This window comes from Oncorhynchus mykiss, chromosome 28 (genome assembly GCF_013265735.2).
Source record: "Oncorhynchus mykiss isolate Arlee chromosome 28, USDA_OmykA_1.1, whole genome shotgun sequence".
In the NCBI taxonomy this organism is placed as follows: domain Eukaryota; kingdom Metazoa; phylum Chordata; class Actinopteri; order Salmoniformes; family Salmonidae; genus Oncorhynchus; species Oncorhynchus mykiss.
The window spans coordinates 36,016,024-36,028,527 of record NC_048592.1 but is presented as its reverse complement, the minus strand read 5'-3'; the positions used below and the strand labels follow the sequence as shown (position 1 = coordinate 36,028,527).

At 41.0% G+C, this 12,504-nt stretch overlaps 2 protein-coding genes across 2 annotated transcripts; both read left to right on the top strand.

The window, feature by feature from the left end:
• Positions 1-2,792: 2,792 nt before the first annotated feature.
• On the top strand, positions 2,793-4,814 carry LOC118944844 (serine/threonine-protein kinase RIO1-like). Its single transcript, XM_036966480.1, has 4 exons — positions 2,793-3,519; positions 3,639-3,729; positions 4,517-4,586; positions 4,702-4,814. Exons 1-4 carry the CDS (start codon positions 3,292-3,294, stop codon positions 4,754-4,756), a joined length of 444 nt encoding a protein of 147 aa, XP_036822375.1. The 5' UTR covers positions 2,793-3,291; the 3' UTR covers positions 4,757-4,814.
• A 5,840-nt stretch (positions 4,815-10,654) lies between these two features.
• On the top strand, positions 10,655-12,442 carry lyrm4 (LYR motif containing 4). Its single transcript, XM_036966844.1, has 3 exons — positions 10,655-10,809; positions 11,531-11,651; positions 12,068-12,442. Exons 1-3 carry the CDS (start codon positions 10,724-10,726, stop codon positions 12,137-12,139), a joined length of 279 nt encoding a protein of 92 aa, XP_036822739.1. The 5' UTR covers positions 10,655-10,723; the 3' UTR covers positions 12,140-12,442.
• The last annotated feature ends 62 nt before the right edge of the window (positions 12,443-12,504 follow it).

Genomic DNA, 12,504 nt, shown 5'->3' with positions numbered 1-12,504 from the left:
CTGCATTACCGCCACCTGCTTATACCGCCTATACCGCCACCTGCTTATACTTTGCTTGAATGTTTTTTTTAAAACTACCCCTACCGTCTCTACACACACACACACACACAAAAATAACACCACCCTACTCCACTATTCAAATATTTTAGTCCTACCTCAATCCAACAACCTGAAAGGATGGGACACCACCCCTTAACACACCCTGTGACTCTTCTGATGTCAAGTCTCGCACACCCAAAATGCTTCTCTGCAGCTGCCACCACAACCTCAATATTCTGTGACTATTTTCGGAACTCTGACATTTCTGACTTGCTAACTCATTGAAAGTGGAAGGCATTTTATGCATATAACTACAACCAGTTAGCAGGTCGGACATGTAGACATTTAAATCCAACTGAAGGAGTACAGGTTTTTAGAGGGAATTTTGGTCAGTGTTTCTTGTTTTTGGTAATTAGTATGAATTTTGTCAACCAAAACAGCTTTTGTTTTTTTGGGATGTTTGTTTTTTACTACCTCATACAGTAGGTGGTGGCAATACACCTTATGAGTGTAGTCTGCCTACAAACCTAATTATTATTATTATTATTTTTTTTAAATATGTCCAAAATGTCAGAGTTTCCTAGTTCGGACTAGCACGTGAATGTGGCATTACCCATGGTTGAATGCAGGGTGCAACATCAGGAAGTAGCATTAGCCATCGTAGCATAGTGGTGGAAAATTGTGTTTTATTAAGACAGTATGCATATTTTTTCATTTTTTTGTAGTTGGGCGGCACGCCATTAAAGCTAGTTAAGGAGGAAAGCGATGGCTTTGCAGCCTAAATGGAGGATGTTTTATGTAAGAACCGGTCACTGGGGGACACTAGTGTATTACCGACTAGGCACAAGCCCAGACGGTAGTGGGGACCCATAGCACTCACAATGACCCGACACACCTCAAAGCTGTGCAAGGGTTATTTGAACAAGAAGGAGAGTGATGGAGTGCTGCATCAGATGACCTGGCCTCCACAATCACCTGACCTCAACCCAATTGAGATGGGTTGGGATGAGTTGGACCGCAGAGTGAAGGAAAAGCAGCCAACAAGTGCTCAGCATATGTGGGAACTCCTTCAAGACTGTTGGAAAAGCATTCCAGGTGAAGCTGGTTGAGAGAATGCCAAGCGTGTGCAAAGCTGTCATCAAGGCAAAGGTGGCTACTTAACATTTTTTTGGTTACTACATGATTCCATATGAGTTATTTCGTAGTTTTGATGTCTTCACTATTATTTTACAATGTAGAAAATATTTTTAAAAATAAAGAAAAACCAATGAATGGCCGCTCCCATCAATGGGTGCTCTGGTTAGTGGGTGCTCTGATCAGTGGGTGCTCTGGGCAGTAGTAATTCCATCCAATAACCAAGTTCCTCCTGACGCCCGGGCAGGCATGGAAGCGAGCGCACCTATAACTACCAGGATCAGCACACACATTGCTTACAGCACGAACCCAAACCACAAATAACGAAACGCAAAACATAAAATAATCCCAGCCTCACCCCTGATTGGAGGACCTGGAACATTTATACTATACATCTGTGTATATAATTGTTCCAACGCTCATCAATTCCACCCTTCAGACAGCCACAGATCAACCCATCTTTCCCAATGATGTCACGGCCGTCCTCTTCATCTGAAGAGGAGAGGCGAAAAGGACCTGAGGACCAATACGCGGCGTGGTAAGTGTCCATGGTAAATCTTTAATAAAGAAAGACTGAACACTATACAAACGAGTAACAAAAACAATAAACCAAATTCGACCGTGACGCTACAAAATGAGACCTGTGCTGAAACAAGCCATCGACATAGACAATCACCCACAAACAAACAGTGCAACCCAGGCTACCTAAGTATGATTCTCAATCAGAGACAACTAATGACACCTGCCTCTGATTGAGAACCATACTAGGCCGAAAACATAGAAATGCCCCAAAACATAGAAAAACAAACAGACTGCCCACCCAACTCACGCCCTGACCATACTAAATAAATACAAAACAACGGAAATGAAGGTCAGAACGTGACAAATGAATCATGATTTTTATTTTATTTTATTTAACCTTTATTTAACTAGGCAAGTCAGTTAAGAACAAATTCTTATTTACAATGACGGCCTACCGAAAGGCTCCTGCGGGGACGGAGGCTGGGATTAAAATAAATAAATAACATAAATATAGGACAAAACACACATCATGACAAGAGAGACAACACAACACCACATAAAGAGAGACGTAAGACAACAACATAGCAAGGCAGCAACACATGACAACACAGCATGGTAGTAACACAACAACATGGTAGCAACACAACATGGTAGCAGCACAAAACATGGTACAAACATTATTGGGCACAGACAACAGCGCAAAGGGCAAGAAGGTAGAAACAACAATACATCACGCAACGCAGCCACAACTGTCAGTAAGAGTGTCCATGATTGAGTCTTTTATTGAAGAGATTGAGATTAAACTGTCCAGTATGAGTGTTTGTTGCAGCTCGTTCCAGTCGCTAGCTGCAGCGAACTGAAAAGACGAGCGACCCAGGGATGTGTGTGCTTTGGGGACCTTTAACAGAATGTGACTGGCAGAACAGGTGTTGTATGTGGAGGATGAGGGCTGCAGTAGATATCTCAGATAGGGGGGAGTGAGGCCTAAGAGGGTTTTATAAATAAGCATCAACCAGTGGGTCTTGCTATGGGTATACAGAGATGACCAGTTTACAGAGGAGTATAGAGTGCAGTGAAAACTCTAGGAGAGTTGTGTCCGTGTCCTGTGCTTACTCAAGTGTTAGCTCGTATCCAAAAGGCCGGCAGATGGCGATATTGTTGTACGCAGCCTTGTTTATACATTCATATCCACCGGTGGACCGGTTCGTACATAACATTCTCCATTCAGGTTACAAATTGCGTTGATTTCCTCCCTAACTCAATTTAATGGCGAGAAAACTGGGAAAATATGTATACTTTCCATATGAAACACAATTTCACACAATCATGCGCCAGAATATCGCCATCTGCCGGTCTTTAGGCTGGCTAGCTAGTATGAAACGTTATCTATAAAACAAGGTAGCCCATGTCTCTTTACATTGCATTTAGCATTGCAAATCTAGCAGAGATTATTCAAGGAACGTATGTAATGACTCAAGACAAACAGCACACTGCATGTCATGTATTGCCCCTCTCCCTTTGTTCATGTAGCTAGCTAAGTCAATTATTTGTTTTCTTTCTGTCAGTGTTTCAATGTACAGAGCCTGACCACTAGCTATGTTTCTTTTAAATAGTGTTGCCATCACCCAACCAGCTGAGGAGATGCTTGCAATAGAGGGCCAGGTCAGTGACGTTAGTCTGGAAACACCATATCATGATTTGTGTGAATATGGTGATGATGAGGAGGAGGAGGAGGAAGAAGAGGATGATGATGATTGGGACTGGAATGAGACTGGGGACTTGACAAAACGCTACATGGCTAATAGAACAGGAATGAATCACCAGGTAAGTTCAGAACCTCGACATGGATTTTGATAATAATCTGCTCCCATAGCAGGAGCCAATATTGGGTATATGAGACAATGAAGCAAATTGATGTCATCTGTTTTTTGTTTTTTTTGCAGGCAAATAAACAAAATCTTAGTAACAAATCACAGAAACTGTCAACCCCAACTGACAAGGCTCTGAGGAAGTTTGAACACAAAATTAATTTAGGTGAGTTCAAGTAGAATTTTTAGTGCTGAGCGATTAACTGAAATTTTGGCAATTTTTCATTTTTAAAACAACTAATTGACTACTGTTCAATTATTTTAATTCAATTTCGTTCTGTTTTCTTTCTGAGCTCAATGAGCACATTTCAGTTTCTCTCGAGATAAATCAAGATCCACCCTGAACTGTGTGCCGTAGTAGGGATTTGTAGTTTCCAACAGGCCAATATTCTACATATTTTAGTGCATAAAACGTGGTAATTAACTACAATGACCATAATCCATTGCACATCTACCTGTACAGTCTGTTTCTTTTACGCCTGCTACTGAAGAGACAAGCTTGCATGATTGTGAGGTCATATATATAGAGAGCAGCAGTTGCTTAGCAACATCTCTACCTGAAATTATGAAAAGGATTGATGGTGTTCAGCATGCCTTGTTTACTACAAAATAGTGATTTTTGTCAGACAGCATAGGCAGTAGCTCTATGGAGATGACTTGGAGTAAAATAATCAAAGCAATCAAGTAATATAAACAAGAACTGAAATATTTTATTAAAGTAATGTGGATAAATTATGGTTAATACTGTCATGGGACTTTTATTCATTGTTTTATTTGGGGTACAGCATTCAACTCAAATAATCGCAAACTGGTATTTTTTTTGATAATCGAACAGGAACCGAACCGACCTCAAAGCACCAATCGCTCAGCACTAAGTATTTTAGCTGTGTAGATGGATAATACAATGTGAGAAGTAACTGTATAGAGCGCTGAATGTGTTTGTTTTACTGTAGATAAGCTCAACTATGCTGACTCTGTGATCAACAAAGTGACCGTGATGCAGAAACAACAAAATGCTGACACGTATGTAACCTGTCACTGAACATGACATTGCACTGCTTGGAGTAAAGAGTACCTTTTTATTTCTGTTATTGTATAAAAAAATAATTTTGTTGGCTGTTGTGGTTACTTCCACTAGGTTTCGAGTGAAAGACAAATCTGATCGGGCTACAGTTGAGCAGGTGTGCTTTTAAAAATAGTTTTATTCCCGTTGGAGTTTTATAGTGTATATGTGTGTTTTTTTTTGATAATCTGTGTGTGTATATATATATATATAGTGTGTGTGTGTGTGTGTGTATTTATTTATTTTACACATAAATGCATACAATGCCTTTGGGAAGTATTCTGACCCATTGACTTTTTCCACATTTTGTTATTCAAAAATGGATAAAATCATTTTCCCCCTCATCAATCTACACAAAATACCCCATAATGACAAAGTGAAAACAAATATTTTGAATTTTTTTCAAATGTATTAAAATTAACAGATACCTTATTTACATAAGTATTCAGAACCTTTGTTATGAGACTTGATCTTAAGCTCAGGAGCATCCTGTTTCCATTGATCATCCTTGAGCTGTTTATTCAACTTGATTGGAGTCCACCTGTAGTAAATTCAATTGATTGGACACGATTTGGAAAGGCACACGCCTGTCTCTATAAGGTCCCACAGCTGACAGTGCATGTCAGAGCAGAAACTAAGCCATGAGGACGAAGGAATTGTTTGTGGAGCTCCAATACACGATTGTGTCGAGGCACAGATCTGGGGAAGGGTACCAAAAATGTCTGCAGCATTGAAGGTCCCCAAGAACATAGTGGCCTCCATTATTAAATGGAAGAATTTTGGAACCACCAAGACTCTTAGAGCTGGCCACCCAGCCAAACTGAGCAATCTGGTGAGAAGGGTCTTGGTCAGGGAGGTGACCAATAAGCCAATGGTCACTTTTGACAGAGCTCTAGAGTTCCTCTGTGGAGATGGGAGAACCTTCCAGAAGGACAACCATCTCTGCAGGACTCCACCAATCAGGGCTTAATGGTAGAGTGGCCAGACGGAAGCCACTCCTGAGTAAAAGGCACATGACAGCCCGCTTGGAGTTTGCCAAAAGGCACCTAAAGGACTCAGACAATGAGAAACAAGATTCTCTGGTCTGATGAAACCAAGATTGAACTCTTTGACCTGAATGCCAAGCGTCACATATGGAAGAAACCTGGCACCATCCCTACGGTGAAGCATGGTGATGGCAGAAACCATGCTGTGGGAGTGTTATTCAGCAGTAGGGACTGGGAGACTAGTCAGGATCGAGGCAAAGATGAATGGAGCCAAGTACAGAGAGATCCTTGATGAAAACCTGCTCCAGAGAGCTCAGGACCTCAGACTGGGGTGAAGGTTCACCTTCCAACAGGACAATGACCCAGGTGACAATGGTCGGACATGTAGACATTTAAATCCAACTGAAGGAGTACAGGTTTTTAGAGGGAATTTTGGTCAGTGTTTCTTGTTTTTGGTAATTAGTATGAATTTTGTCAACCAAAACAGCTTTTGTTTTTTTGGGATGTTTGTTTTTTACTACCTCATACAGTAGGTGGTGGCAATACACCTTATGAGTGTAGTCTGCCTACAAACCTAATTATTATTATTATTTTTTTTTTTTAAATATGTCCAAAATGTCAGAGTTTCCTAGTTCGGACTAGCACGTGAATGTGGCATTACCCATGGTTGAATGCAGGGTGCAACATCAGGAAGTAGCATTAGCCATCGTAGCATAGTGGTGGAAAATTGTGTTTTATTAAGACAGTATGCATATTTTTTCATTTTTTTGTAGTTGGGCGGCACGCCATTAAAGCTAGTTAAGGAGGAAAGCGATGGCTTTGCAGCCTAAATGGAGGATGTTTTATGTAAGAACCGGTCACTGGGGGACACTAGTGTATTACCGACTAGGCACAAGCCCAGACGGTAGTGGGGACCCATAGCACTCACAATGACCCGACACACCTCAAAGCTGTGCAAGGGTTATTTGAACAAGAAGGAGAGTGATGGAGTGCTGCATCAGATGACCTGGCCTCCACAATCACCTGACCTCAACCCAATTGAGATGGGTTGGGATGAGTTGGACCGCAGAGTGAAGGAAAAGCAGCCAACAAGTGCTCAGCATATGTGGGAACTCCTTCAAGACTGTTGGAAAAGCATTCCAGGTGAAGCTGGTTGAGAGAATGCCAAGCGTGTGCAAAGCTGTCATCAAGGCAAAGGTGGCTACTTAACATTTTTTTGGTTACTACATGATTCCATATGAGTTATTTCGTAGTTTTGATGTCTTCACTATTATTTTACAATGTAGAAAATATTTTTAAAAATAAAGAAAAACCAATGAATGGCCGCTCCCATCAATGGGTGCTCTGGTTAGTGGGTGCTCTGATCAGTGGGTGCTCTGGGCAGTAGTAATTCCATCCAATAACCAAGTTCCTCCTGACGCCCGGGCAGGCATGGAAGCGAGCGCACCTATAACTACCAGGATCAGCACACACATTGCTTACAGCACGAACCCAAACCACAAATAACGAAACGCAAAACATAAAATAATCCCAGCCTCACCCCTGATTGGAGGACCTGGAACATTTATACTATACATCTGTGTATATAATTGTTCCAACGCTCATCAATTCCACCCTTCAGACAGCCACAGATCAACCCATCTTTCCCAATGATGTCACGGCCGTCCTCTTCATCTGAAGAGGAGAGGCGAAAAGGACCTGAGGACCAATACGCGGCGTGGTAAGTGTCCATGGTAAATCTTTAATAAAGAAAGACTGAACACTATACAAACGAGTAACAAAAACAATAAACCAAATTCGACCGTGACGCTACAAAATGAGACCTGTGCTGAAACAAGCCATCGACATAGACAATCACCCACAAACAAACAGTGCAACCCAGGCTACCTAAGTATGATTCTCAATCAGAGACAACTAATGACACCTGCCTCTGATTGAGAACCATACTAGGCCGAAAACATAGAAATGCCCCAAAACATAGAAAAACAAACAGACTGCCCACCCAACTCACGCCCTGACCATACTAAATAAATACAAAACAACGGAAATGAAGGTCAGAACGTGACAAATGAATCATGATTTTTATTTTATTTTATTTAACCTTTATTTAACTAGGCAAGTCAGTTAAGAACAAATTCTTATTTACAATGACGGCCTACCGAAAGGCTCCTGCGGGGACGGAGGCTGGGATTAAAATAAATAAATAACATAAATATAGGACAAAACACACATCATGACAAGAGAGACAACACAACACCACATAAAGAGAGACGTAAGACAACAACATAGCAAGGCAGCAACACATGACAACACAGCATGGTAGTAACACAACATAACAACAACATGGTAGCAACACAACATGGTAGCAGCACAAAACATGGTACAAACATTATTGGGCACAGACAACAGCGCAAAGGGCAAGAAGGTAGAAACAACAATACATCACGCAACGCAGCCACAACTGTCAGTAAGAGTGTCCATGATTGAGTCTTTTATTGAAGAGATTGAGATTAAACTGTCCAGTATGAGTGTTTGTTGCAGCTCGTTCCAGTCGCTAGCTGCAGCGAACTGAAAAGACGAGCGACCCAGGGATGTGTGTGCTTTGGGGACCTTTAACAGAATGTGACTGGCAGAACAGGTGTTGTATGTGGAGGATGAGGGCTGCAGTAGATATCTCAGATAGGGGGGAGTGAGGCCTAAGAGGGTTTTATAAATAAGCATCAACCAGTGGGTCTTGCTATGGGTATACAGAGATGACCAGTTTACAGAGGAGTATAGAGTGCAGTGATGTATCCTATAAGGAGCAATGGTGGCAAATCTGATGGCCGAATGGTAAAGAACATCTAGCCGCTCGAGAAGACCCTTAGCTGCCGATCTATAAATTACCCCTCTGTAATCTAGCATTGGTAGGATGGTCATCTGAATCAGGGTTAGTTTGGCAGCTGGGGTGAAAGAGGAGTGATTACGATAGAGGAAACCAAGTCTAGATTTAACTTTATCCTGCAGCTTTGATATGTGCGGAGAGAAGGACAGTGTACCGTCTAGCCATACTCCCAAGTACTTGTATGAGGTGACTACCTCAAGCTCTAAACCCTCAGAGGTAGTAATAACACCTGTGGGAGGAAGGGCATTCTTCTAATAATAATAATATTTATAATTATATTTATAATTATATTTATAATCCTTGAATGTAGGAAGCCTTTCAAGTAATTCCATCCAAAATCAAGTTGTAGGTTTGGAGTTTCGATTTGGAGTGAAGGTTATGTTGTTTAGGGTAGAATCCTGTAAATGTCCTGGTGACACAGTGAAGGTTGTGTTGTAGAGGGTAGCATCCTGTATATGTCCATCCCCTGTTACGTTCCCCAGTTTGTGTTGTAGTTTGTGTACTTGGGATTACTGAGAGAGATTTTTGGAGGTAGGGATTACTGAGAGAGATTTTTGGAGGTAGGGATTACTGAGAGAGATTTTGGAGGTAGGGATTGCTGAGAGATTTTGCTAGAGAGATTTTGCTGAGGTCATTGCTGAGCGATTGTTTGTGATAGAGTTTTTGCTAGAGGTTGATTTTGCTGGGAGTTCATTGCTGAGAGTGGGTATGTTCTGTGAGTTTGTTGCTCAGAGCTCACAGCTCATGATGAGGGGCGAACTTCATCAACATTAGATATGATGGTTATTTGATGTCCTCTGTTTCTCAGTTTGTTTGTAAAATTGTTTAATATTCTGTTTCATTTGTTCCCAGGGGGGAAGGGGAAGGCACCTTGGGAGTGCTTAGGCAAGAGGCCCGCGGGCATACATATACCCGTAGTATATTCACTGTCTAGGCACACTAGGTAAGACCTGGGTTGACCACTCCCTGTATTTTGGTTAGGGCACCAGGTGGTGCTAAATTAGGTAAGTAGTGGGTAGGCAGGTAAGATAGGAGAGGGGGGCTTTGAGATTTACTTTCTTTGCTTTGGTTCCGTCCAGCCCTTTTCCCCATATTACCGTGTACAGGAATAAAGTCCTTGTAAAACGGTACCACATTCTGCCTGTTGTCATCCTTACTCGCACCTACAGTCCATACCTTTTTCACTTCACAGAGAGTTTAGTTGTAGCAGGGAGTTGCGTTCCCTCTTCATAGAGGCGTGCGTAACACCCCCAAAAATCTATGTTTGTCTAACTCTAAATCTATCTATTTTTAAAAACATGCTGAAAAATGTGGGAGCTCATCTGCTCATGACCTCTCTCTCTCTCGCACATGTTATCATTCTACAATTACCTATCGCAATTCATCCCTCCATTCTCCCATGGTGTCTCACTAGGGACTTGAACCTCTCCCAATTCATCCCTCCATTATCCCATGGTGTCACACTAGGGACTTGAACCTCTCCTAATTCATCCCTCCATTATCCCATGGTGTCACACTAGGGACTTGAACCTACCCATCTGCAACATTTTACCCAAGAGCACAATGATATGTCCTATTGACTGACTGTGGTCCTTCAAATCCCCCAGCAATACAGTTTGCAGGTGCAACAGCACCCTGACATTATGGACCATTCCTGGACCAGACTCCAAAAACAAGCCACCGATGGACAGTACCAAAAGAGATGCTCTATTGATTCTGTTTCTGTATTCTCCAGAGACTGCACTGGTCTGACTGTTGAAGACCCCATATACTGAGCATTCTTTTTGTAGTGAGAATGTTATTTAATAGCATAAAATAAAACGAACGAATTAATGCATCAATTGTATAAAAAACAAATATATATCAGTTCATAAACCCGATGCCATGGTATTAGGACATCAAAAATCTGTTTTCAACTATCTCGAATTTTATGTGGCATAGTTGTCACTCCTCTTCACCGTAAGTGAAACTGATACGATACATTTTGCGATTTATATGAGTCGTTTTAAGCCTTTTATAATTTTTGAATTGGTGAAAGACAAACTAATTCATTAATTTCTCTGTTGAGAAACATCCTGTCGGGCTGTGTCACCGCATGGTACTTCTCAAAACCGATTGGAGGAGAAGGTCAGAGGGGCAGGACATCTGACTTTCTTATCCAATGGGGTTTTTGAGAAGGAGGCGAAGGAGTCAAGGAAACGCGATCATAGTGTTTACATGAACCAACATGGCGTCATGCAGCAGATCGCAGGTGATCTCCTTGTACAGGATGCTTATAAAAGAGAGCAAAAAATTCCCCTCTTACAATTACAGGTAAGGGATTTAATGTAGCTACACTGGTTGGAATTATATATGTGTTCAATCTAATGTTGATATAACTAGCTTTACAGTAAGTTCAACCTGTATTTCACAACGTCGTTAGACAGTCGATAACGTTTCCATTGCTAGAAGTTGTGGAAAGCACAACTTCTTAGTGTGAGTTTCTAGTACCATCTTTTTATATAATATATTTACTTTAAAAAAAGATGTATTGCGCTGTAACGTTACAGGTAGCTTAGCTAACTAGGTTTTTTTATGAGGTGTAACGTTGCTAGCTAGCTCACGCTGGCGAAAGTAGTGAACGTATTCAAACAAAACACTTTGGGCTTTGCAAAGATCTGACACCAATGATATGATAGTTAACTATCTAGTGGTTACCTTGACAGGATCTAGCTACGTGGACGAAGCAATTAAACTAACCTCGATAAACTGCTAGTGGTAGCAGTTTTTCCTATATTTTCCACTTGCCTAAGTCAAGACAGGAACAACAGCGTCCGCTAGCGCCCTCTCTAGGCTACAAACAAATGTAGGTATGAGTCGCATTATTTTTTTTTTATACTGCGCAAAAACAAGCCTGCAAGGCGAGCATACAGTAGGCTTTTTTTTTTATTACGTCTGAAATGTTTGTTGAATGACAATGCAAGTAACGCAACTTATATAAAAACATTTATCCACCAGATTTAAAATGTATTTACTTTTTGCTCCTGCCTTTCAGAACATATGCCCTGCGCAGGGTAAAGGATAGCTTCAGGGAGAATCTCCATGTTGACAACCCAAAAACTCTGGACATGCTGCTCAACCAGGCCAGAGAGAATCTTTCTGTCATCAAGAGACAGGTGAGTGACTCTTCAGTAGTGTTGATTTAGATGTGCATATTATGGATGTTAATTGTTAGTAGAATAGCCTATTCAAATATTCAGTGAGACTTTGTACATGAGTTATGCAATGCCTTGTGAATTGTGAAATAAATAGTAGCTTATCAATATTCAGAAATATTTGTCTCAAACGCAAGGGTTCAGTGAGTACAAACACATATCTCTCTCTACCTGATGATGGCCCAACGGCCAAGTGTTGCTCTTGTTGCCTCTAAAACAAATAGCATAAAAAAACTTTGAAAGTCAAATTTTTGAGGGCAGACCTTATACAAATCCATCTACTCCAGTCCATACAACCTATTATAGGCTATAAAAAGTCAGAAAACATCTGTGCATTGTCATGTAAACACTTATTGATTGTTCTCTTTCCATTGCAGGTGTCCATTGGCCAGATGTACACTGCTCAGAGGACCATTGTGGAGGAAACTGGAGTGCACAGGGACCTCTGAGTTTGTAGTAGTGGTGGTGGTGGTGGTGTTGTGATTGTTGTTATCATAGGATGTCTTGGACCACATTTTGGACAGTTAAAGTCATGTTTTGCTATGGTAACAGCACTGAGGAAAGGCTTTAGTCCCAGAAAGCACTTACACCAGACAACATTTCTCTCTGATGTATTGAAATGTATGATCTCTTTTTAAAACTCTTTACTCATGTTATCATTTATATGTATTTGTAACAGCTTGTAAGTGATATGTAATACCCTTTTGTTGCAATGACTGCAGCATCTCAATTAAACAGTAATATGTGCAGTATGTGGTTTTAGAGTTTGGCTGGATGTTTTTATAATACTATTTAATATTTCACATGATTTACT

Bases quoted from the DNA above. Each gene is read 5' to 3' on its own strand.
- LOC118944844 (XM_036966480.1), top strand. From the start codon at position 3,292: ATGTTTCTTTTAAATAGTGTTGCCATCACCCAACCAGCTGAGGAGATG. The intron at 3,730-4,516 runs GTGAGTTCAAGT...GTTTTACTGTAG, and splicing joins TGAACACAAAATTAATTTAG to ATAAGCTCAACTATGCTGAC. The intron at 4,587-4,701 runs GTATGTAACCTG...TACTTCCACTAG, and splicing joins AAACAACAAAATGCTGACAC to GTTTCGAGTGAAAGACAAAT.
- lyrm4 (XM_036966844.1), top strand. From the start codon at position 10,724: ATGGCGTCATGCAGCAGATCGCAGGTGATCTCCTTGTACAGGATGCTT. The intron at 10,810-11,530 runs GTAAGGGATTTA...CCTGCCTTTCAG, and splicing joins TTCCCCTCTTACAATTACAG to AACATATGCCCTGCGCAGGG. The intron at 11,652-12,067 runs GTGAGTGACTCT...TTTCCATTGCAG, and splicing joins TTTCTGTCATCAAGAGACAG to GTGTCCATTGGCCAGATGTA.